Genomic DNA, 27312 nt, shown 5'->3' with positions numbered 1-27312 from the left:
TGTCTTGAACTGATTGGACGATGGAGGTCACAGGGCAGAAAACTAACCTAAAATCTAGATACAAGTAACTTCAGAAACAGGACTGAGCATTTGCTACCTGAGACATATGCTGTCGAACACCATAAAGCCAATAAGAAAACTAAACTAAAAAATGTCAACAAATTGCTAAAGGCTTAATATGGTTTAGCATAATAACATAAAGCTCCTGGAAAATTTCGGCAGAAAGAGGGGTTTCTCCTCCAGCCACTCTACCAGGTTCTCACAGGGAAGAAAAAGAAAAAAGGAATGGGACCCTAAAAAAAGGAATGGAGATGGCAGGCATAGTCTTATGATGCCGAGGACCTAAAGCCTCCAAGGGTCCCCTTGCCTGAGACCCTCTCCTGAAGGGAATTCCTTGAAGAAACTAATCTTCCTAAGACCTATCCCCATCCCAGGCCCTCACCACATCTCACTGGTTATACACCACAGTTTCTCATCTTTGGTACTATCAATATTTGGAGATAAATAATATTGTGGGGGACTATCCTGTGTATTGTAGGATGTTTATTTTTAGCAACATCCCTGAACTCTATTTATTACATGACAGAAATAAATGAAGCTAATTGTATTTCAGATGAATTATATAATTATACTAAAAAATGGGAACTAACCCAAGGAACTTGTGAATCAAGCTCTTGAACTTTTGATTATGTACCCTCACATAAAGACAAAAACAGATATAAACAAACACTGAATCCAGTTAGGGAGTTTGTTTTTCATGATGTGAATTAGCACTTCTGAAACAAATTTTGTATATGGAAGGACTGAGAACATACATTGAGGATAACAGAAGTCGGGTTTCTCACTCCTGAATAAAAGGGTTATAAATATGGAAAGAGGAAAGACTAGAATGAACACTCTTATGATTTAGACTGGAATTGGAGGTATTTGCAAGGAGTCATGATTTTTAATACAATATTTTTAATACAGTTAAATGTAGAAATAGCTATAGACATATATGTATGTATTATGTATATATTTATATACAAATGTATGTGCATGTATAACATATATTTCTGATGTGAGCTACACAAAGATATATAGAGACATAGAGATAATATGTATACAACCAGTTTTCCCCATCTTAGTTTACAGAGAGGAATATTGTTAACTCATTAGGAATGAGCACACCTGTAGTTGAGATCTTGATGTCTAAAAACCATTCCCTTCTAAAAGGGACAAGGGATAGTTGGGGAAATGGCTGATTCTGACACCTGGGCAGGAAAAGCAGATTTTGAGCCTGAAACGTCTCATTGTACCAGAAAGTAAAGAAATGCTCCAAGAATAATGGATAATGTCAAAAGGCTACAGGAATCAGGTTAAAAGGGCTCCCAAGTCTGGGACAACTTGAGCATCAAATCAAATTAAATAAAAATAGAAACAGGTTTTTTAACCCATTTAATGAAATACAAAATAAAATGAGAATCCATGAGACCATGCTGATATAAATGAATAAAGGTTAGAAAAGGGAAAGCTCTTCTTTCTGATAAAATGCCAACAAAGAAAAATAAAAGGGATAAACAGGAAATATATGTAATCTAGTCTCAAAATGTATCCCCACAAATTACTTAGAAATTACAAAGAAAAATGTAACTGCACAGTACAGAAACCTGGCAGACCCCCACTGAAAGAAGTGATAAAAATTCACCTGCCTAGGAAGGAGGCCTCCAAAACCATGTGGCCCCTGAGGGTGCACTGAGAAAAGTCAGCATCACTTCTGTGGGATTCCTGTCCCCCAAATGTATAATTGGAATCTAATCATGAGGACACATCAGACAAATGCAAATTCTAAATTTGGGGGTTTCATCAAACCCAAAGAGGAGAATTCCATCGAAGAAATAGCCCACACTCTTCAAAAGTGTGAAGGTCATGAAAGACAAAGTAAGACTGAGAAACTATTCAGACTGAAGGAGGATTAAGGAGACATGAAAAGTAAATGCAATGTATAATCCTGGATTGGATCCTAGACCAGGAAACAACCAGGTAGGAAGTTACTGGGACAACTGACAACATTTGAGTAAGAGCTGTGGATTTAATAATAGTATTGAATTGACATAAATTCCTGACTTTGATAATTGTGCTATATGGTTAGGAAGGAAGGAAGGATGGAAGGAAGGAAGGAGGGAGGGAGGGTGGGTCCTTATTTGCAGTAAATACAAATTGAAGAGTTTAAGGATAAAAGGCAAGTTTTCATAATTTGCTCTCAAAATACTCAAGATGGCGTACCGGGTGGCTCAATCTGTTAAGCATCTGAGTCTTGGTTTTGGCTCAGGTCATGATCTCATAGATCCTGAGATAGAGCCCCATTTCTCTTGAAGATTCTTTCCCTCTGCCTCTCCACCGACTCATACAAGTGTACACCCTCTCTCTCCAAAATAAGGAAATAACTCTTTTTTTTAAAGATTCAAGATAAAAAAAAATATGAAGAGAGAGAAAACACAATAAAGAAAGTCAGTATAATGATTGAACCGGGGTACAAGGCACACAAGAGTTCCTTGTACTACTTTCTCTTTTTTAAGAGTTTTTAAAATTTTTCCAGAATAATTAACATGCAATGTTATTTTAGTTTCAGGTGAACAATATAGTGATTCAACAGTTCTATTCCTTCCTCAGTGCTCATCATGATAAGTGTACTCTTTGTACTACTCTTACAAGTTTTTTGTGAGTTTGATATTATATAAAAACAGAAAGCTAAAGAAAATGTGCTTCCTTTCCTCTCATGTTTCAGACACAGGACTTAAAGCAGTTGGGTTATAACAATGTAACAAAGTGATGGTGAAACCAGAGAAAGGTAACTAAAACAATCAAAGGAGTGGGATGTAGCACATGGTTATATACTAAAAAGACCAGGCTCTTTTGTAAGTAAAAAAAAATAAAATAAAATAATTTTTAAAAAGCAAGAATATGAATGAAGCATTTATAATCATAAACACGATGGCTGAAAACAGATTCATTAAACAGAACACTATAAATACCAAAAGCTTAAAAGTGGCACTTTGAAGAAAGGAAGCATAAATAAAATGGCAAAAAAGAAACTATTTTTAGGGATTTTTCCTACAAACACACAGATTATCCCCTGCTATCTGTTCCCTCCATTGAACACACTGTCCAGTGCCAAGCACACCAACCACTTGGGACTGCAGTCTACTCTCCAGTATTCCCTGGCACCTTGAACTTCTCCTAATGGAACAGTTCGTTTACCAAGAGTCTGCTATGACTGCTCCCAAACCAGTGTGTCACATTTATTTGTTACAGGAATTATAGAAGGTAAATCAATTAACTATGAGCACAAAAACAAAGCTCTTATTTTCCCCCCCAAAAACACTGAATTCTTTTTTTTTTTTTTTTTTAAGATTTTATTTTTAAGTTATCTCTACACCCAACACAGAGCTCGAACTCACAACCCTGAGATTGAGAGTCGCATGTTCCACCGACTCGGCCAGCCAGGCACCCCAACAATGAATTTTTTTAGAAAGACAATGAATTTGTGGTGAATCCAATGTAGGTGCAATAACTATCAATTTCTTTAAATCATAAAAATCTAAAGAACTTCTGCACCCAGGTTTCTTTGTAAATGCTGCACTCAATTCTTTCATGTCTTTGAAGAAACTGAACTTGTAAATGGATACAGTTTATATAAGAACAAGTCTGCTGAAATCTAAGGCCCAGATTAAAATAAAAGATCTTGGTTCTACACGTTAAAGTTGTTGGGCGTTTTTCATGTTTGTTTTAGTTGAAACAACATGCCTGGATATGTACATATCCTTGCTATGATTTCTATTCTAAATGATTTTTCCCATTAACCAATCAGTTACTGCTGTTGCCTAGTTTTGGTTAAGTTTCAACTTTAATACCTAAGACTAATAACCTGTAAAGGCAGAAGTAATAGTAACAGATTCCTTTTAGAGGGCATGCTAAAACTGAACAGACAGAGAATTGGGCAACCATGCTCTAAGACAACTTCTCGAGCTGTGGTTCATAGGCTGTCCCTGATCTACAAACTGTTTATAACTGGTCTGCAATGAGATAAGCACAGAAATTGAGAGTAAGAAAAGAAACATTTTTATCAAATTGATATATCTATTTAATCTAATTTAAAAATTGTGGCTTGTATATCTATCTTTTAAAAAATTTATTTTGGGGTGCCTAGATGGCTCAGTCTGTTAAGCATCTGCCTTTGGCTCAGGTCATGATTCCAGGGTCTGGGAATCAAGCCCCACATTCGGTTTCCTGCTCAGAGGGCTGCTTTCCTTCTCCCTCTGTCCCTCCCAACTCATGTTGCATGCTCTCTCTCTCTAATAAAAATCTTTTTTAAAAATGTATTTCATTTTTGCTTTTTTTTTTTGTATTTTACAAATATGTCAATTTGTGGTGAATTGTTTTTTGTTTTTTATTTTTCAGTCATCTCTACACCCAAGGTGGGCTTGAACCCAAATCCTGAGATCAAGAATCTCACACTCCACTGGCTGAGTCAGCCAGGACCCCTGTGATGGGTTGTTAATTTAAGACTGATCCTGGGTGCCTGGGTGGCTCAGTAGGTTAAGTCTCTGCCTTTGGCTCAGGTCATGATCTCAGGGTCCTGGGATCGAGTCCCGCATCGGGCTCTCTGCTTGGCAGGAAGCTTGCTCCTTCCTCTCTCTCTCTCTCTGCCTGCCTCTCTGCCTACCTCTCTGCCTACTTGTGATCTCTCTCTGCCAAATAAATAAATAAAATCTTAAAAAAAAAAAAAAGACTGATCCTTAGCCACAGAATTTGAAAAGCCCTGCCCTAATGCAGGGCAAGCTTTGATGCTCCTATCATGACTACAGACTATAAACAACTATAGAGCTAGGCAAAGTAAGGCCTGAGCTGGCAGGGAAATTCTTGGGAGTTTAGGCTTGAATTACAGGAAATAGGGAACAGATATCCTCTGTCCGCCCACCTCACTAGTTTAGTGACCTCACAAGCTAGCTGGAGAAGACTGGAGGCCAGGCAAAGTGAGAGTATCCTCTGGTACAGATAAGATAAGCAAGCTAAGATAAAGGTGAAGAGTAGGGGGCCTAAGGGAGGTTCAGACAAGAACAAAGGAATAAATGTAGAGTAACTTTTCCCCAAAATTCCCTGAACTGAGACAGTTTATCAAATCAGTCAACAAATACTGAGTTCCCATAATACTACAGGCTCTGGATATATATAATGCGCAACATAAAGAGAAATCTTTGCCTTGTGGAGCTTATAACTAAAGGTGAGAAAAAGACAATAAGGAAACTGAACTAATACACATATTTATTTTTCATAATCTAGGACATCATTGATTATTAGAGATATCCCAATTTCAGAGATGTCAAAGTGTGAAACATATATATATTTGCCAAGAAGCAATAAACATGGCAGGAAGTTAGATGGTGCTAAGTTCTGAGGAGAGAATAAAGCAGGGAGGGAAGACAGGCAGGAGAAAAGCCTGCAGGGGTAAGAGAGTGAGCTAAGTGGATAGCTGGGAGAAAAACAAAGGGAAAACACAAAGGCTAGATGGAGACCAGCCACTGCTTTACCGTGCAGAACGCTTTCATGAGGATGATGTGGATCCACTCCGAGAAATCTCTTCCTCCCACATTTACAGGTAACCTTTGCTTCCTTTCAACTATAGGAGAAAGATTTTACTAAGAAATAATCTATCTCGGTATTTTAAATCAAAAGGCAGGCAAAGAATTATTTATCTAGAGAGAAAAAAGACACATTAACACACCACTACACCTAAGTCAGGAAACAGACAGATCCTGCTACTGAATGATTTAACTGGTTGCAAGACTGTCCTCTTGCTAGCAGGGTATCAAGAAGGCAAATAAAAATCTGAAAAAGCTTTAGAAGAAAAACCTAAAGCTCTACAGTTTCCCCCCAAGTACTGGCTGCCTGCTCTGAATTCTCAGCACCCCTGCTTCCAGGGGCTCTTGATACATTATTCAATGTTTTTAATTCACGACAAATTACATCTAAATTTCCTCCCTCATGTTCATTTATGGGACATTTTTATCTTGTCATCTTTTTTCATGTACCGTGCAAGCAAGAAGAGAACATCCAGCACAACATACCCTTCAGAAACAAGCTAATGGCACAATTTGGTGTCAATTTCACAGCTCAGTGAAGTGAAAGTGATCTAGCTGGCCATCCACATACACCTAGGAGGAGGTCTACTGAGAGTGCCCAGCCTTGATGTTACTGTGTCATGCCTACAAGCAAGATAAGTTCAAGCGGAGACATTATGTATTAAGAGAGAGAGAGCAGTTATCATTCCGATGTCCTTACAGCTTGTTAGAACAGAATGTAGAGAGAGAGAAAGCAGGCCAGACCTTCATTTTTATACCGTGGAAAGTTGTTTTTCAGAAGTCATGCTTACATTCACAAATGGCTGGGAACAGTAGCTTCCCTTTGGGGTTTTGATAACATTTAGAGGCAGAAATTTCCTTTAGCAGATACATGAAAACTGTGTAACAGTTTTAACGGTTCTCCATGCGTCATGATCGGGGAAAAAAAATATCACAGACTTCCAACTATTTTTAATATAAAACCAAAATGCAGCAGGAAGATTACAGACCTTCTATTATTAACAATTACAGTAATACCAATACTATCATTTATTAATGCACAGTAACGATACCATTTCATCCTAAGGCCACTTCCGTAAAGGGATACATATTAGTGATTTCCCTATTTTATAGATAAGGAAGTAAATCTAAGGTGATATAGTTAATGAATGATATAGTCAAAATTTAAACCCTGTTTTTAGTGGAAGGATTAGACTAGCTAGTCTCCAAGGCTCTTTCCTGATTTTTAACATTTTGTGATTCTTCAAGGAGCTAATCTTGTCTCTTTGCATATAATACCTTATATTGCTACTTACTTGTCTCATGTGTCAGTATTTTATACCCCACATAGACCCTAGCAGAGTTGTATGTGGTAATGATCGCAGTGACCTAGTATTTGCCAACTTTATATGTATGTTAACTCACTAAATCCTCACACCAACCTAAGGCATAGGAACTATCCTCATTTTCAAACAAGAAAATTAAGGCTCAAAAGGGCTGAACTGCAGGCCAGTGGTGAGCTCCATTCTTACCCCAGATCCCAGGCTTCAAAGCTCCTCTTACTCCCATTGTGCTATGTGGTCTCCTAGAGGAATGGTAAGGAGAGGGAAGACCAAGGATAGCCAACGAGTAAAAACAGTAAGACAGAAAAAAAGGCAGGGATAGAGTAAATCCAACCAACCATGTGTCCATCCCAGCACCTGGTTGGGAAAATGCCTTTCTTGAAAGTAAACAGCATGCAAACACACACTGAAACCATGAGAAACTACCAGAGCCCTCGCTGAGGACAAGATCTGTCTGACTCTGAACAGCTATGCCAAATAAAACAGAAAAATGATTAAGATCAAGATATGAGGTGCTCTTTCTAAGATACTACTTTCCTGCTAACTGTAAACAATAGACGATACGGCTGCTGGATGCCTCAGGGGCCCACAAGAGACAACACTCAATAGAGAGTGTCTCCAGTGACAACACTCACTAAGGAAAACAGACTGTACACTTTGGGTATCTGCACTCTTCAATCAAGGAAAATTTGAAGGAGTCACACTGCCGGCCAGTTCTTCAGTATGAACTTTCTCATGATGTGGGTGTGCGAGGCACTGGGATAAGGGATATAATGAGAATCACATGTGATTGTGCCTGAGTGAAGCCCAGAGTTGCTTACAAGGCAGCCCAATTGAGTTCAAGAATCACTAGCGGCTGCCTCGGTGCTGTTCCAGACATTGGGCTGGGCACCTAAAGGTGGCTGAGAAAAGGAATGCAAGCCAGCCTTCTAGCCGCTCGCACCAGGAGACGGGGGCAGAAACACTGTTTCAATACAGAGAGAGAAGAGCTCCCTATAACAGATGACATCTCCCCATTTTCTGAGCAAAAGGGGGAAGAGGATGCTAAACCCAGGTTGGGAGAAGAGAAATAGGGAAGGCTTGCTGGGGGAAATGATACCTGACCTAAGTCTTATAAAATGTGAATACCTTTTCAAGGAGGAGAAAGGCTTTGTCAACAAAAGGCACAAGAAGCAGAGGTCAAGGGAAGGCTAAAAATGGTCTGATACTTGTGGATAGCTAACAGCAATTTAGTCTTCTAAAGGTAACAAAGGGGATGAGGCTACAGAGAAGGCAGAACCTGGTCTTGAATGATTTTGACTATCATGAGTCACTGAAAGGTTGAAGCAAGGTAGACACATGATCAGATTTGCATTTTAAAAACATTTCCCTGCTACAAGCACCTAATAAAATGTTTCTTCTGTGCAAATGAGCTTGGATATTCTCAAGAAATAATATCCTTGTATAATAAACATTCTAAAAGAACTAAGTCACACTGTTTGCTGCCTACTTGTAACGGGGCCTGAGCACCAGTCAGTATCAGTAAGTGGCCTATGATAAATGACCCATTCAACTCTGTAGTAAGGCTGGGGACAGAGAAGGGTCTGAAGTGTCCCTAATGGAAACAGCATGTGTTCTTGTATTTGTATTCACTGAACACACCACATGTGGTGCCCACACATGGCTGAAAACTCCAGGAAACCTTAGAGCCCCCATCTATCTCCCTGACAGTTCTCACTGTAGCCAGCTTAGAAACCAGGGGCCAGGCTGGGGGTTGAATTTACTTTAATCTCTATTCCTTTCTTAGGGTCTCATTCGCCATGGAAAAAATGAGATTTAATTCCAGAGGTGCTCTTTAATTAAGGAGGACATTAGAATTTGAAACAGAACACAATTCTCAACACTGCCAACTACAAAAATATTGTGAAAATGGCCAATATATACCCTACACCATATACACCACTCAAATAAATAGGTAGGGATTTTTTTGTTTTTGTTTTTGTTTTTTCAGCTCAATAACTAGTAAAGAGGAAAGACTTGGAATAAGATCCCTCTTTCTGGCTGCTGCTTTGTCCTTTATAATTACACCCAAGGAAGCCACACTAGACTGCGCCCTCCATTGATGTTTACTTAGGGAAAAAGAAAGGATTCTGCCCAAAGTACCTCATAAACCTATATGGCTTCTAATCCAAGAGGTCAAGAATAAAGGTCCACACTCTCATTTCACATCAAGGTTCTCTTGCAGGTTGTTTCCTAACTCATTTCGCAAAGGATTGATAATTCACTAGTCTAGCTTCTCCACTTTTCCACATAGAGGGAACAAAATGAAAACCTAAAGCACTATGGGGTATTTAATACAGGGAAGATATACAGAACTATACAAACGGTTTTTCCTTTTATATTGTCTATACCATGTGGGTAGATACGTCCTTCCAAACATAAATACTGCACAATTAATTAATAATAGGTAGGACTCGCAGAATAACACGAATTCCTTAATGCCCCCAATTCTCCCATTTGCACTGTATGATATAATTCTTTGTATAGTCTAATAATCTATTCCCAGAAGAAAAACACAATATGACAAACTAAGTACCACAACTGGGAAGTGAGAGCAACATGAAGATTTGAAAGCACAGTTCTTGAAATGAGACAAACCCAGGTTTCACATCCCAGCTCCACCACTCGGGAGCTCTAACCCTGAGTCTGCTCATTTGCAAAATGAGGACAAGAACAGTATCTGCCCCACTGGGTAGCTGTGAAGATTAAATAAGTGAATGCACAGAAAGTTTCTGCTTCAGTATCTGGCACACAGAAAATGTTTGATATCTATAAGCTCTAATTATCTTTCTTGTCACTACTTCTCAAAGGGTAGCAAGGCGATTCACCATCCCTGCAGATCTTAGGAGTAGGTAGAACAGAATCTCCCACAGGTCATTAAAAAAAAAATACAATCTTCAAAATTAATTTCGAATTATACAAGTAGTACATGAAGACATTCTCCTTTGCCAGAGATAATTTAAGTGCATTCCTCCTTAGAGTCAGAGGGCTGAATGAGATAATGTCTTGCAATCTCTCGTAGCTCGAAAAACTGATGAATTTCCCAAGGACAAGGGCAAAAGGGCAGCACCTCCACCAGGACCCGTAATGCAAGTGGGATTCAGCCAAGCTTCACTTCCCCCTGCAGCAGGGTTGTGTTCCCTCTATGGCCGTCTTGAGCTCTCCCTAAGACGGGCAGTCCCTTAATGGTAAACACATTGTCCAGCAAAATGAGAGGATGGATGTGTTTCCAGCTCAGGAAACTTAATAAAAATTCTTTATCTATTTTATTGAAAACTCAGTTCTGAGACATTACCTCAGAGGTCAGGCCTGAAGACCAGCCGCTCACTCACTATTTCATGTAGAGACCAATTCACTGTTCCTCAGAGCAGCATCTTTGAGATTTCATTCCTCTTGTTGTGATTAAAATGAGGACTCTCAGCCACTTAAATATAACATTTCAATTAACATTCAACTAAGAAGTTAATTCTACACATAAGAGAGGTGTCTAATGTAAGTAACTGGCAAATCATGGTCCTGGAAGACAGTCGTGAGATTCATAAACCATTTTCAATATTTCAAAGGCCTCTAGGAAACTGTAAAGTGTGCAATCTAACTAAAATGTCACATTTCTTTGGTGTGCCTTGAATTCCATCAGCACAGTACCGTCATGATGATATTCATACTGATCATTTCAGTGTGATGTTTTTCTTTTTAATGTCTTAGAGGACATACAGAGAAAAGACTATACAGGTGTTTCTTGTGTTATTTATTCATTTATTATATTTCAAAATTCAAAACTCCACTTCACTCTTAAGATTTTAAGCTCAGTTTTCTGATTATTCTCTTTCTACTCTCACATTTAAATAGAGATTGTTTTAAATTCACTTACATGCTTTAAATTACATTTATAAATTTAATATATTCAGTTCTCTTTTGAAGTTCTCTAGTTATCTGACAGAGAAAGAATGTAGGTAATCCTTTTCTTCTTAAAGATTTTATTTACCTACTTATTTGAGAGAGAGAGTGTGAGCAGGGGGAAGGGATGTGGAGAGGAAAGGGGTATAATTTCACAGATTCTGTGCTGAGCAGAGTCTGACTCACGGCTCAATCTCACAACCCTGAGATCATGACTTAAACTAAAATCAAGAATCAGACGGTCAACTGACCGAGCCACCCAGGCACCCCATAGATAATTCATATAAGTAAATGTTTAAATATGATCATTCTTTGGCTCTCTAATATTCCAATATTGTTTATAAACTTAGGCATTCTAATTCAAAATCACAAGTCTAATCAATTACTCAGAGACATATATTAAGAATCCCAAGGCTGACCCATTAATCTAATAAGCCAAATTCTTTTAAATTTTCAAAGTATATATTCCCTAACACAAGAATATCAGTATTTGAATTTGAATCACATCTATATTTCAATACATAATTCTAAAAAGATGCTTACTCACTAAGGAAATGATTATGCCCTCCCAAACAGTATTAAGGCTTATCTTGGGAAGCAATGTTGGGGGTTAAGTTAGCTGCTTGAGGCTGTCTGGTGATTGAGAGACTGGCTGGGATGCCCGCCTACAAAGGGAGATGTCAGGAGCTTACTCCCACCCCCTGATGGCAGAGTGGGCCCCTCTTTGTGGCTGGCATGTAACAGACTACAGAAGCTAGAGAAGGAGGCAAGCCACTAGCCTAGGGCCTGAGTTTTCTAATTTTCAAATCATCATCTTCGTGGCTATGCCCTCGACAGGAAATTGGAATCTGAGTATCACAAAGCAATATCTGACTCAGTGGTCAGAGCTTTCAAGAAACATGGCCATGACAGGTTTTGATTAGCATTAATTTATAAATGGGAGACTGAAATCTTTATGATTTAGTACTGAGTTTGTGGGGTGCCTGGGTGGCTCAGTCAGTTAAGCGTCTGCCTTCAGCTTAGGTCATGATCTCAGGGTTCTGGGATCAAGCCCTGCATCAGGCTTCCTGTTCAGTGGGAGTAGCTTCTCCCTCTCTCTTTGCCCCTCCCCAGCCTCCCTCTCTCAAATAAATAAATACAATCTTAAAAAAAAGAAGAAGAAGAAGAAGAAGAAGAAGTCCAACTTTTAAAATATGAGAGACTGGAAAGATGTACAAATGGGAACCACAAAAGGCCCTTTAGTAAGGGGAACTTCGGAAGCTATTGGTTTAGACAAAGAGTTGACCAAATCCCACCCACCACCTATTTTTGAAATGAAGCTTAATTGGAACACAGTCACACCCATTAGTTTGTCTATGGCTGATTTTGTGTTACTATGCAGAATTGCATAGTTGCTACTGGCCCAAAAAAACCTAGTCTTTTACTGAAAAAGTTGGCCAGCGCCAACTTTAGAGGAATAGCCACAGAACTGGAAATGAGAACTGGACTCCATACCTGACTCTGACACTGCTGGGAGAAACAAAAATATAATATGTATGAGTTATCAACTAAAAGGTAAAGTGATTCACAAATACACGGTGGCATAGGATTATTAATTAATGGAATCATTTTAATCAATTTATTTAACCTATTTTGAGCTGTGTTTCACAGTCTAATGCAGGGAACCAATGATATGAAAACATGAGAAAGTGTATACTTTGAAACATTAAAAGGGCTATGAGATAGGTTACTTCTACTCCATATCCATTAAAAAATATCCTGAATCAGAAAGCCTCTCCCCCTTTCTCCCTCTCCCTGCCTCAGTATTTCATATTTCATATGATTAAAAGCAAAACAAACACATAACAAGGCCATGAGCATTTATCCTACACTCCCAAGACAACTGGTTATTAGCCACGTCAGCTAGCTGTTAAGACATTCTCCACTCAGTTACTAACTTTTTTAGGAGAGAAAATTAAACTGTATTTATACGCAGTGAGGACACAACTCAGAAATAGCCACAAAATTATTCAGTATCATAATTTGTGCATATGAATAACATGCTACGACTCTCTTTTCAGAAAAGCCCTGGGCCAATATGGAGTGATTCCACTGCTATCTTCTGCTCCAACTCGATTGATAAGGCAACTTCAACAGATTTTCAACAACTCCTGTCCCACTATCCAAGGGTAGCTACAGCCACTGGTTAACATCAATGACAAATCCGTAACCAAAATAAAGAATAAAAGTCCAGTATAGCGGGGCGCCTGGGTGGCTCAGTGGGTTAAGCCTCTGCCTTCGGCTTGGGTCATGATCTCAGGGTCCTGGGATTGAGCCCCGCATCGGGCTCCCTGCTCAGCGGGGAGCTTGCTTCTCCCTCTCTCTCTGCCTGCCTGTGATCTCTCTCTCCATCAAATAAATAAATAAAATCTTTAAAAAAAAAAAAAAAGTCCAGTATAGCACCATGAGAAATAAGATTGTGAAGTCTCCGATCACCCTTTTTAAACCGCAGCACCAGCTTTTGCAGGCCTGAGTTGAGGATGGCTGCAAGATCAAGAAAGGAGGGGAAGAGGTGGACGATGGTAAGTATTTCTACAAAACCGAAGCCAGATAGTTAAGCTGTAACTGCCACGATTAAACCCATAAATGCAAATGGTGTCTCATCTTCCTAGAAGCATTTATCTAAATGAAACAGCTGAAACCAGAGAGAAGCTGTTCATTTGCAATAAGTTGGATGCTGGGATCTTTTTTTCCCTCATTTCATACTGCCAGGTTCATCTCCATTTAGCCCTGCTGGAGTCTTTGAAAGATGAGGACATTAGGGGAAAGATTCAGGTTTGTGTTCAAAGACCACAAAAGACCTGGCACCATTCTCTGGCAGAAGCGGACTGCAGGGACAGATGTGATGGCCGTTAACTCGCCCAGCAAGCCCCAATCAATGTTCTGCCCCCTGCCCATCCCCCAACAGGAGTTATCAGTTACATAGTTGTTTCAGAAACATAACAAATTCATCACCAACAGTAGCAAGCCAAAGAACAGCATAATGTGGGTATAAAGATACCCAAATATCCACCCTTCCTGTTAAATGCCAAGACAGGATTTAGGTACTCTAGTCCCTGCTCATTCCATAAACATAGTTTGTCTTGCTATCGTTTTCTGAAAAAGTCACATAATTTTAAAGACACCCCAAAAAAGTTTACATGTCTACATAAAAATTGTAAAAAAACAAAGTAAAAAAAAAAAAAAAAACCAATAAAATTCAGAGAATTGAAACAAAATATTAAATTAAAAAAAAATTAAATATTCCTGAGAAGGGAGTGTATATTTCTACTTCTGAGAAATTTTCTAAATATAACTAAAGAAAAAACCACCATATAAAATATCTATATAATTGGGCGCCTGGGTGGCTCAGTGGGTTAAGCCGCTGCCTTCGGCTCAGGTCATGATCTCAGGGTCCTGGGATCGAGGCCCGCATCGGACTCTCTGCTCAGCAGGGAGCCTGCTTCCCTCTCTCTCTCTCTCTGCCTGCCTATCTACTTGTGATCTCTCTCTGTCAAATAAATAAATAAAATAAAATAAAAATATCTATATAATCAAATGACTTTTTATAGGAACACATTTCAGTAATGTAATGGAAACAACTGTTTTGACTTCCAAACTACTTAAAGTAAATGATGTTTTGCATGTTTCAAACTTAAGGGAAATAGTCGTAGTATGGCATTTTCTGGAACTTTTTTTTTTTTTTCACATTAACATTTTAGTTTATTAATCCTCTCGTGAAAAATTTTGGCTCACTTTTTGCCAGCACCAACATTGGCTTTTGTAGTCCCCCTGACTTTCTTCACTCTGTTCTTGCGTTCTTTTTGCTGTTTTCTTGAGGTCTTTTTCTTCTCATAGAGACCATGTCTTGCAAGTCTATGTTTGGGTTCATTTTTCTTTGCATAATCCAAGGAATCATAAATCATGCCAAAGCCAGTTGTCTTGCCACCACCAAAATGGGTTCTGAATCCAAATACAAATATGACATCTGGTGTGGTCTTGTACATTTTGGCTAGTTTTTCCCGAATTTCTGTATTAGGTACTGTTGCCTTTCCAGGATGAAGGACATCAATAACCATTTGTTTGTGCTGAATTAGTCGGTTGGTCATGAACTTCCTGGTCCAGATAGTTACTGTGTCGTTCATGATGGTGGCTGAGCTCTGGAACTTATTTTAATAACAGATTGAATCTTCAGGTCAGATTTTATTCACATTCCAAACACCAAACCTGCAAGTTACCTAAATCACCACTAGGTAACAATACAATGTCTCTGCAAAGCAATGGCTTCTTGCTCCCTAGCATCATCTCATACATTACATATTGATTTGTTCACTATATCCTGTGTGTGAATGGAAGCTCCATGGGGCAAGGACGTCACTGTCTTTGTCACTACTGTGACCTCAGCACTCAGCACACAATACCTGGCACATAGTAGGTAACCTGTATATATTTGTTGTGTGAGTACATGAATGAACAATGAGGACCTTAACTCCATATGGTGGTAGGGATAGAGGGGCGAGATCTAAGAGCTATAGTTCCTGGTATCTGGCTAGATGAGGCATTGAGGGAGAAAGAGAGGAAGAATCTATGGTAAGAGGTCAGGCTTCCTGTTTGAATGACCAGGAAAACAGTGGCATCATTAAGTGGAATCAGAAATTTATGGAGAGAAGTGAGTTTTGAGGGGAAAGTAATGAGCCCTGGGTTTTTTTTTTTTGTTTTTTAAAGATTTTATTTATTTATTTGACAGACAGAGATCACAAGTAGGCAGAAAAGCAGGCAGAGAGAGAGGAGGAAGCAGGTTCCCTGCTGAGCAGAGAGCCCGATGTGGGGCTCGATCCCAGGACTCTGGGATCACGACCTGAGCCAAAGGCGGAGGCCTCTACCCACTGAGCCATCCAGGCATCCCCTAGCCCTGGTTTTAAAAAGCTTAGTTTGTGTACGTCTGGTAGGCCAGTGGGTATATGAGGAAAGGAAGGGTAAGTCTAAAAATACATTTTTGGTAATAGTTATAATGATGAAAATATATGGGATCATACAAAGGGAGAATGTAGAGAAAAACACAGTGAACAATAAAGTTGAAGAACATCAACATTTGATGAGTGAGTATATCTGGGAAAGCCCAAAAATGAACTGAAAGAATTCAAAGTGCTAAAAGAATCAGGACAGAAAAGCCAAGCAAGGAAGGAGACTATCTCAAACAGAGTGCTCATTCAGGAATACTGAATGTGCAAAAAATGTCTGGTACGCTAAGAGGCTGAAAAGTATCTCTGGGATTTGATAAAATGGCAATCAATCAAGAACCACTGAGAAAAGGGGGTTCGTATATTAAGGAAAGAAAAGACATGCTATAAAGAGTGGCTGAGCCTGGATGTGGACTTCCTCCCACTAAAACACATAGAAATCTCAGATATAACCACATGTTAAAATCTCCCAGGTGCTAAAAACAGAGGAAATTCAAAACCAAAATATTAAATATGGGAGCCAATAGAGTGGTGGTCCAGGGGCCCCCAAATGAGGAAGATTACCTGAATGGGGAGAAGGAAACCTGGCCATAGGTTCACAGAAGGCAGAGAACCAAATGATACCTTTGTATAAAACAAGGACGCTGGAACAGTTCTCTAACCCTCACCCCAGCCAACTCCATGAAGAGGGGACTAGATAACCTGTCCCAGAAAGACTTAAGAAATCTTGTTATCTGTCTTGTTGTATACAAATATCATACCCAGTTAAAGATTGAAATCCTGGACTATGTGATACACAGCTCTTTTTTTTTTTTTTTTTTAAGATTTTATTTATTTATTTGACAGGCAGAGATCATAAGTAGGCAGAGAGGCAGGCTGAGAGAGAGAGAGGAGGAAGCAGGCTCCCTGCTGATGCAGGGCTCAATCCCAGGACCCTGGGATCATGATCTGAGCCGAAGGCAGAGGCTTAACCCACTGAGCCTCCCAGGCGCCCCTGATACACAGCTCGAGTCTGAATTTAAACTTACCAAATTTGGGGGCACCTGGGTGGCTCAGTGGGTTAAGCCTCTGCCTTCCACTCAGGTCATGATCCCAGGGTCCTGGGATTGAGCCCCGCATTAGGCTCTCTGCTCAGGGGGGAGCCTGTTTCCTCCTCTCTCTCTGCCTGCCTCTCTGCCTACTTGTGATCTCTGTCAAATAAAAACAAAAAACCTACCAAACTTTATGGAATCTCAAACCAAGAAATCCACATTAAGAATAAGTTCTAGGGGCACCTGGTGGCTGTCAGTTGTGTGTCTGCCCTCTGTTCGGGTCATGATTCCAGGGTTCTGGGATCGAACCCCAAGTCAGGCTCCCTCCTCAGAGTGAAGCCTGCTTTTCCCTTTCCCTCTGCAACTCCCCTTGCCTGTGTCTGCTCTCTTACTCTGTCAAATAAATAAATAGAATCTTGAAAGAAAGAAAGAAAGAAAGAAAGAAAGAAAGAAAGAAAGAAAGAAAGAAAGAAAGAAAAGAACAAGTTCTAGATCAGGGAAACATCTTAGTTTCTTCAGCAGAAGCCAGTGCAAAGCCAATCTGCAGAAAGTCTTCCACAGTCACTCCTAATATAGATGATTGCACCATTTGAAAAAGGCACAGACCACACAAGAAAGACATTCTCCATGAGGACATCACAAGACACAAAGAATTAAGAACCTGGACCCCTGATATGTGACATAATTTAACTGTGGTTGTCATTAGTGCTAATACCAAATATCTCCAGCCCTATGCCTTATAGACATGAAATATCACACCTCTTAGCCCACTTGTAGGTGAGTAACGTGTTAGTTCCAGTATAAGGCCCTCTTTTCACTCTCACATGGTAACCAGTATTGCTCAAGATGGTGGCTGATCTTTCAGTGTGGGTCTCTGAGTGACTACAATGAACAGAGAGTCTCTGATACAGCATTAAAAAAAAAAATGCACCTTTGTAGTGCTAAACCACTAAGATCTGGGGCTAACTGGTTATGATTGTAGGATAACCTAGCCTGTCCTGTCTAAAATGAGTTTGGTTTAGAAAAGTTTATAAAATAAATATTTCAACATGATTAAAGAGGTTTTTTGTTTGTTTGTTTGTTTGTTTGAATGACTACAGAGTCAGAAAGTGTCAGTATTAGCTGTAGATTATGTTTTTGAGAAATATGGCCCACATTGGCGGTAAAGAAATAGCATAGTAGCTTAAAAGGGACACAAGGTCAAGGGAATTTTATTCTAAAATAGAAGAGACTGAGGAGCCTGGGTGGCTCAGTGGGTTAAGCCTCTGCCTTCAGCTCAGGTTATGATCCCGGGGTCCTAGGATTGAGCTCCACATCTGGCTCTCTGCTCAGCAGGGAGCCTGCTTCCCCCTCTCTCTCTGCCTGCCTCTCTGCCTACTTGTGCACTCTCCCTGTCAAATAAATAAATAAAATCTTTTAAAAAATAAAATAAAATAAAACAGAAGAGACTTGTAGATATTTGTAAGGATGATGGTGAGGAGAAAGAGGTTAACTAAGTGTTAAAGACAGAAAAGAAAAACTACATTATCACTTACTTAATTTACTAAGCTATTTAAGCAAATGCTATAGAAATTCTTAGCTGATTCTTACCACCATTGTCCTCATAGAAAACTTAACTCTTCTCTTTCTACGAATTAAAAGCCACTGAATAAAAGGTCTCCAAAATTTTCCCCAAAGAATAAAATACTTGCCCTCCATATTCTTTTAGTTCTCCTATCTTCCACCTTCATTAGGAGAAGCCAAATATAATGTTATAAACATACTCAAGTTGGAATTATTTGGTGCCTTAAAGTGGTGGACATTACTTAGCAACTCTGTTGTGACTGGTCTCTCAGAGCTTGGGCCCTGCTCCTGGTAATTTGTTCTTGAAACCGTGAACAAAAGGCTGAATGTGCACAGGTCAAACAATGGAATTTCATGTTCTAAGGGAAATTCCTGTTCTACAGTTAGAAGCTCTTAGATGGGATCTTCAAAGATACATTTTCAGCATTTTATATATGTTCTTCAGTCTTATTCTTTTCCCTCACTTACCAGGAGAATTCAAAGAAACAGCCAAATGGAGGAAAATGACATATTATGTGGGGCAGGACCAATAATTCTCCATCTTTACCTCAACTGTATTACTTTGTGAGACCTACAAATCTTCTTTTGTTAGTATTAGAACTTTGATATTTAAATTTCCCACTCATTTTTATGAAGGGTGAAATGCAAAATATACAAATAATTACACAATTGCACTCGCAACAAAGATGGCAATAAGACATCTGCAAAGTCTAACACTGGTGAATGACCTGAATGCTTTCAAGAGCACGTGAAAAGTGCCTGCCAATTCACAGCACAGCAACCACAACAACAACAACAAAATGACTAACAATTTATAAAGAAGGAAACTCAAAGGCTAACAAGAATATCTGTAGGTGCTCAAATTCATTAGTAATGAAAGACATGCAAATTAAAACAACAATGAGGAAGCATTTTATTCTTATTAGGTCATCAAAAATTAGAATGTTGAAGAGTACCAGGTCTCCATTGAGATGTGGGACGCAGGAACATATTTGTGGATGTATAGACTAATACATCTACTCCAACAAAGAATCTGGCCGTTTTGGATCAATCAAGTGTATGTATATCCTATGACCTCACACTTTGACCTTCGATTATATGTTTCAAAGAAATTCTCATACAGGCCCAGAAAGGAACACATACAAAGGGGATCTTCAAAGAACTGCTGTGGTGGGAGGAAGCTAAAGGCCACCCAGTTTTCCATTACTGGGGAGGAGTCAACTGGTAAAATGTGGTAGATGTGCACATATCATGGACATGCAACAGCTCTTTAGAAGCAATTTATTACTGCTGTAATTGTTGTAATTTCCCTGATTACCCACCTGCCTTTTTCTGAATTGTGAGCTCTTCAAAGGCAGGGAATGAATCTTGCCCATCTCTGTATCATTATCGTCAGATGTTATTTCTAACCCATAGTAGGTGTTCATTAAGTATTCAATAAATGAATAAAAATGAATTTAATAAAACTTTTCAGATGCAAAAACAAACTGCATACAAAGTCTGAGAATATAATTTTCACTTCTACATAAAACAACACTCTGACAGTAATGGCAATAATGGTGGCAATTTAACATTTTGTTTTTTTCAGTTTGGACTCAGCGTACTAGAGATAACAAAGTAATTGATGTTAGTTCAGAAATGCTTAGGTATGTCACAAAACTAGAAAAAAATGGATGTAGCTCTAAAATATAAGACAAATGTTAGAAAAATTTAGTCCAGACTATTGTAGAGATCCTCAGATCAAATCACATTTCTAAGAAAAAAATGCACTTCATGTTCAACGGATGGAGCATCAAATATGAAAAGACAGCTCAATGGGTTTGCATCATGATTTTTTAAAAAAAGAACCAGCCAGCCACCTTTATGTATGATGTCTAGAATCCTCTAAGAGCAGCTATAATGGAAATGTCAGATGAAACTACTTCACTATTTGCCTTTAAAAGTGTTGTGCTGCATTTTAAAGACACTTAGATATTTGGCATTGAAAACGGTGGTGACAGGGTCACATGATTTCTCTCAGAGGAAATTGCGAGGAAAGGGGAAAAGGGCAGAAGGAGACGCTGTCTGGCAGTAGAGGCAGAAAGTCAGTTTTCAGCCCCAAACCCTCAACTCCTGAGGTTTTCCTCTAATCACAACAAATCAACTGTCAATGCATTTATCAGAAAAATGTCTTGCCACAATGCGTGTATTTTCAATTAATGCTCTGTTCTCTTAGATGAATGCTTTGGAGAAAAGACGGGAACAGATGCGGAAGACATAATAATTTATTAGGAATGAGCAGAGCCTGTGCTTTGTTTAGGGCAATCACATGTCCTAAAGGATAATCTCATGGGACAAAAACATACCTCTGAACAATTCTCTTTTTATGAGGCAGGAGTGGAAAGGTAGAAAACTAGTAGTTGTGATTTTGAACTATAAAATTTTGCATTAAAGGGAACAAATGTTGGACAACTCTCCAGAACACTACTGTATCTATTCTTTTTAGCAAATGGGACAGAATTGGTGTATTTTCTCCATCTAGAAAAGAACGGGACTATAAATTTCTTTCTTATTTCTTTTTGATAAATAAATGATAGGAATTGCAACAAGTCAGACAGCTAAAAAATAAAACCTCTATTTCTGTGTGGCAAGAACTAGAATGATCATCATAGAACTTTCAAAAAACACTAGAAGGCTAAGTTTCCTGGACTTGGAACCAGTTCTGCTCTGGACTAAGGGTTCACTCTTAAGACATGCCAGAGGGCTGCGTTGTTCTTTCATGGGACACTGGTTGTAATTACAGGAGAGAAGAGCACAGTGAGATGAGCCCCATCACCTATTCCTATTTCTGAAGCATCATTCCTAATTTCCTCCTACTTCTTCTCACCCTTTGTTCTGGGAAGGAAACTGTCACCGCATTCACAGTGCAAGACCAAAATAGGACTCCTGTGTCCTCCTACAGTAACTTCCTGGAAGGGACCCTTCAACTGTGTGTGACCCTCTCTTCCCTGCCTGGCCCGCCGCGGATGGAGCTGGTAAAAATCTATATCTTTCTCTTAGCCTGAGGATATCACCCTAATTTAGATTCTTGATTTCTCCCAAGGACAATTAGCTCATCCAACAAATAGTTACTGAGAATCTACTTGGTGTGAAGCAGTATTGTATATGCTGGGGATACAATAGAGCACAAAATACTACCAAAAATTCTGTTGTCATGGAACAACATTCAAGTAGGAGGAAAAAGACAATAGAAAAAACTAAGGCAATGATGTAGTTAGTTGAGGAGAAGATATCACATGCTCTGGAGAAAAATAGGGCAGGAAGAGGGAGAGGGAATATTGGCAACAGGATGATCTGTGCAGGCCTCACTGAGAAGGACAAGTGTACCTGAACCAGGGTAGGGAAAAGCAAAAGAGGTTCGAGAAAAACAAAAGATCTGGGCTAGAAGGGTCTTGCAGGCCACTGTAAGAATCTTGGCTTTTATTTGGTGAGATGGGAACATCTTTTACTAGTTTTGAGCAGCGAAAGAGGCATACTCTGAGTTACTGTTTTAACTAGATCCTGCTGGTAGACGTTAACAGGTGTTCCACATAAAAAGAATTTGAACAAATTTGAATCGCCCTCCCTACTTTATTAGCCCTCCCTAAATAATCCCTTTATGATTAACAAAGTGCCTTTACACATTTAAAGCTCTGAGAACTCATGCTGGAAAGGGCCTACTAAGTTTACTGTTTAACCTTAGGTATCACATACCCACTATGTCCATAAAACTCTTTTATTATCAGAACACCTTCTCACACTTCCAGGACCAGTTCAGAACCCAATCTAGAGAAAACGGGGCTAAATGATCTTTCAAGGTCCTTTGAGATCCAATAAGTTTCTGTATCAGAAATATTTTAATAGAAGATTCCTAATGAGGGCGCCTGGGTGGCTCAGTTGGTTGGACGACTGCCTTTGGCTCAGGTCATGATCCTGGAGTCCCGGGATCGAGTCCCACATCGGGCTCCCAGCTCCATGTGGAGTCTGCTTCTCCCTCTGACCTTCTCCTCGCTCATGTTCTCTCTCACTGTCTCTCTCTCAAATAAATAAACAAAATCTTAAAAAAAAAAAAAAAAAAAAAGAAGATTCCTAATGAGGGGCACCTGGGTAGCTCAATCAGTTAAGCAGCTGTCTTCAGCTCAGCTCATGGTCCCAGGGTCCTGGGATGGAGCCCCGCCCCGCATCAGGCTCCATCAGTGGAGAGCCTGTTTCTTCCTCTCCTTCTGCCTGCCGCTTGCCTACCTGTGCTCTCTCTCTCTCTATCTCTTTGTCAAATAAATAAATAAAATCTTGAAAAAAAAAAGATTTAAAAAAAAACAAAACCACTATTACATAGGGTCAACGAGATTTGTTACGAAAAGTAGATGAAACAACTTTAGGCGTTGGCTATCTATCCTTTCTCTCTCTTGATACAGTGAAATAATGACAAAGAGAAGGGAATCAGGAATACTTGGAAGCAAAATCAGGGCTAAAATCTCCCTCAGCATACTGTGAAACTAGGCAAAAATCAAAGTCAAAGTCATTCTGAATGAGGACCCCTCACTGATGCTTGGTTGTCACACAGGAGTAGCTCTACAGCTTGAACTATTAGGACTATTAGGACTAACTACTTGAATTTGACATAACCCATATCCATTTGTATCTGACACAAATGTTTATCTCAGCTACAGACTTTGTAAATTAGAATTTATGCAAACAATAGTTCTGAGCCACTAAACTAGAAAAATAGGGTTTTCCACACTGCAGCAAGGCTAAATTAAAGTTAGATTTTTCAAAGCAATATATTCATTATCCAATTTGTTTCTCTGATATTCTTTTATTCACATCAAAGTATCTCAAATAAGTCTCACATGCCCAGAATATCTCTGAGTCACTGAAACTTAACTAACAGCCTATTTCTAGAGCTTCATCTCTGATACAATTAACAAGGAGATTTTTTTTCCCTTTAAAGTTAAAAATTATGTATAAAGTAAAATCAGTCTTAATGAAGGGACCTAGACTGACAGATCTAGCATAAGACTATTTGTTAAGAATCCCAACGAGTCATGTATCATACACAAATCACTCAGATAAGCCCTAAGGCAGGGAATGGCCAAATATTAGCCTGAAGGGTCTTATTTTTCTGTCTTCAGGGCAGGGAAATATGACAAATCTGTCATCCCACAATGAAGAACCAGGGCTCTCCTCAAAGGGAAACCAGAGAATGACTATCACAAGTCAGTCTTTCATGAGACCACGAGAGGTCCAATGTGATTGACAAGTAAATACAGTTGGTACGAGGTAGGAGCCAAGTTACAGAGCCTAAATAAGGGAGGCAGGCAGGAGTGGGTCAGGAATTAGGCCTCGAAAAAACAGAAAGAGGAGGGCAGGCAAGCAGAGAAGATGGTCTACAAGAATTCCAGAATAAAGGTTACAATGGACAAGGTGAATTTTAGGGAAGCTGATGAGCTGAGGGCATGTGTGACACACGCTGGCAGAGCTGTAGGGAAGGAAGTCTAAAAGAAGGGTTTGAAATTTAAGAGCAAGGTCTAGGATGAAGACATAATTCTAGTGATTTCTGAGTGACTCCTCATTTTCCCTTACAGGTAACAGTCCTGAGTATTAGGTTAAACCACAAGAAACTACCAATATTCTTTTTTTTTTTTTGACCTACAAAAATGGTCTACTTTATCTGTGAGCTCCTTGGAAAAAGATAATATGTAAATGTACAGTATTTGTAAACTAAATCTGCAACAGATATTTCACAAATAGTCTGGAAGGAATAAAATGACGAACATATATTTATGTATGCCCATGGATTTTTAATGTGGTTTAAAAAATTATTCTTATTAGCAGCTTACACAAATTACACAATTAATGGAACTGTAAGACTGACGGATTGCTCAATTGTAATTTCAACCAAATGTCTTTTGTGGGGTCATACATACAATGCATCCAGCCTATGATTTTTCTGCCTATGTGAGGAGCCAGTAACTACAGCTTTCCAAATGGCTTATCAGTGCTCATTAATTCACTCCCTTCCCAGTCAGTCTTTGTGGAAGGAAGAAATGAGAAGCTCTGAGCACCAGATCAGGTGCTGAAATGCTTCCTCTGTGACAGCACCTCTGTCTCTACATCTGCAAAGCCAACTCCTGTGGCTTACTGCAAAAATTAGAGAAGATACTGCATATATCCTGCAGGACATGAGAGGCTCAGTAGACGGTTGCAAATGTTGTTACATAATGTCACAGTGTTGCCAAATGACCAGCAGCACTACTCAAAACTCATCTCCTATGCCAGGTTGCTAATGACTGACTGATAGCAACTTATTTATACACTCAGAATTCTAAGACTAATATTAGAAACAGTAATATTGAAACAAAAGGTCAAAGTCATTTGGCCAAGATAACATAGTAAATGAGTCAGATACTTAGAAACACTATGCAGTAACCACTGAGTCATAAAAACCTTACTGTAGAAAACAGCCTTAAAAACTTACCAATATCCCGTGGCGCCTGGGTGGCTCGGTTGGTTGAACACCTAACTCCTGATTTCACTTCAGGTCACAGTGTCACGGGTTTGAGATCAATCCTCCCAAGGTAGGCTCTATGCTCAGCGGGGAGTCTGCTTGAGATTCTCTCTCTTTCCCTCTTTCCCTCTCCCCAATCTCTCTCTCTCCTCTCTTTCTCTCTCTCAAATAAGTACCTAAATCTTAAAAAAAAGTTATCAACATTTTTTCACACATCCAGATAGAAGTGGAGAAGCCCAGTATTTCAAGGATAGCAATAATGACTAGAATTATTAAGAGTTCTTGGGGTGCCTGGGTGGCTCAGTGGGTTAAAGCCTCTGCCTTTGGCTCAGGTCATCATCCCAGGGTCCTGGGATCGAGCCCCACACGGGCTCTCTGCTCAGCAGGAAGCCTGCTCCGTCTGTCAAATACATAAATAAAATCTTAAAACAAAAAAAGAATTATTAAGATTCTTATAGATTTTTGTGGGGATGAAATGGAAAAAAATAAGAAAGTGCCAGGTAAACTGATTCTAGTCAACCTATGTCCTGTTCTTTCTTCTGAGGATATGGACAGCAAGTGTATTACTTCCTCAAAAGAAATCATGGAAAACAATACCTATAAAGGTATTTGTAAACTGGGTTACAGTCATGTTCACTGATGAGATAATGATGCCATTACACTGTGGTAGAGGGATTGCACTGATAGCCCCAATTCTTCATTCCTCCCACTGAGGATTTGATATGGACTCTGGGCTAAGTCAAGTTCATTTGCTTAGGGCAATAAAATGTAGGCAAATGTGATATAAGCAGAAGGCTGACAAGCACTTGTTACTCTACCTTCACTGTTAAGTAGGAGCATGCCCAGGGGGATCTATTGGAGGATGAGACATGTGGAACACAGTCTGTTTGACCCAGTTGCCCTAGGGTAGGTCTCAGATATGAGAGAGAGGCTAGGGAAGCTGCCTAGCTACTAGTCAGCTGACTTCAGCTGACTACAGACATGGAAGTAAGCTCTGCCAAGCCTAGCTCTGATCAGAGATATGCAAGCAAAAATAAATGTATATTGCTTTATCTTACTGCATTACTGTCGCCACAGAAAACTGATTGACATGACTGTTAAACATGTGAAAATTATTTACTCACTAACTTGACAAACACCCCGACTCCACCAGAATGACTACATGACAGCATCTCAACAATAATATGAGTTGTGTTTGTTTGTTTGTTTGTTTAACAGAGAGAGCTTGAGCATGCACAAGCAGGGGTAGGAGGTGGGGTAGAGGGTAGGGGAGAAGCAGACTCCCCACTAAGTAGGGAGCCCGACATTGGGCTTGATCCTAGGACCATGGAATCATGATCTGAGCCAAAGGCAGATGTCTAACCGACTGAGCCACCCAGGCGTCCCAAGTTGTATGTATTTGAAGAAAGATTTGGGAAATCACTCTTTTTAAGGTGTTTGTAAACAGATTTTAATGAGCAGTTGCATCAAATAAGGAACCTTTCCTATTATGATACTTCTAAACTCAAAATCAGAAGGCAATAAGGATACTGAGTTGCTAAGATTCTATCCATTTAAGAAAACTGTCTTGCATAGTAACAGACTTCCTAGATGCTTGTGGGGGAGTAGTAAGGTATTATACTAAACACGGGCTAAATGGCCTACAGTATCTTTCCTACATTCAATTTCTGTGATTCCTTATTCTATACCTTGAAAGAAGTCAGTTACCTAACATACAGAAACATTAGTTTCTAGGGAGAAGAAAAAGCAGCTGGATTTCTAGTTCTATTTCCTGGAAAGACTTCTCTAGTATTCGAGAGTCTAATCTTGGCATATCAATCTAGAAGAAACTTTATAAGCTGGGAAATTCATTCCTTTTAATAGCCACACAGGACATGAAAACAGCTAGGTGCCAGGGCAAATCACACTTAGCAAATGGGAGCAAGGCAAGCCAAAATATCTGTTTCTGAAATTTGGTGGGAGGAGGAGCCAAGTAATTGCTTTTTTGTGATCCTTTACCTATGTCCAATTCTTTCTGTAACCAAGAGAGATAAAATAGAATGAGAAGAAAACATGGATGTTTTAGAGTCATAATACTGAATGTGCTAAGACATATAAAATATTTTCATTTCTTCAGAGGAAGATCTTCATATAAATTAGCCTAGCACCACGGATCCTAGTGTCCAGTGCCCACACATGAATTAAACTGGGTGGTAAATAATCAGAAGTGTTCATTCTCTAGACATATTAAAGCCAATCACAACAATTAGAGTGTTCCTAAATTCAAACATTAAATTCAAAGGTTTCGGTAATTGTTTAGCAAATTGTTTAGCAAAATCCCACATTCTTAGGTAA

General features: G+C 39.3%; 2 protein-coding genes across 9 annotated transcripts in view; both read right to left on the bottom strand.

The window, feature by feature from the left end:
- The window catches only part of TTC28 (tetratricopeptide repeat domain 28), a 646079-nt gene that overhangs the window by 239048 nt on the left and 379719 nt on the right, over positions 1-27312 (bottom strand). The gene's annotated exons all lie outside the window — the stretch shown is intronic.
- LOC131811321 (small ribosomal subunit protein eS24-like) lies at positions 14635-15057 on the bottom strand. Its single transcript, XM_059139749.1, has one exon. The coding sequence runs from the start codon at positions 15040-15042 to the stop codon at positions 14650-14652; it is 393 nt and encodes a 130-aa protein (XP_058995732.1). The 5' UTR covers positions 15043-15057; the 3' UTR covers positions 14635-14649.

Source organism: Mustela lutreola, chromosome 11 (assembly GCF_030435805.1).
Source record: "Mustela lutreola isolate mMusLut2 chromosome 11, mMusLut2.pri, whole genome shotgun sequence".
NCBI lineage: Eukaryota > Metazoa > Chordata > Mammalia > Carnivora > Mustelidae > Mustela > Mustela lutreola.
The sequence above is the reverse complement of the archived record's forward strand: the minus strand, read 5'-3'. Positions and strand labels throughout refer to the sequence as shown.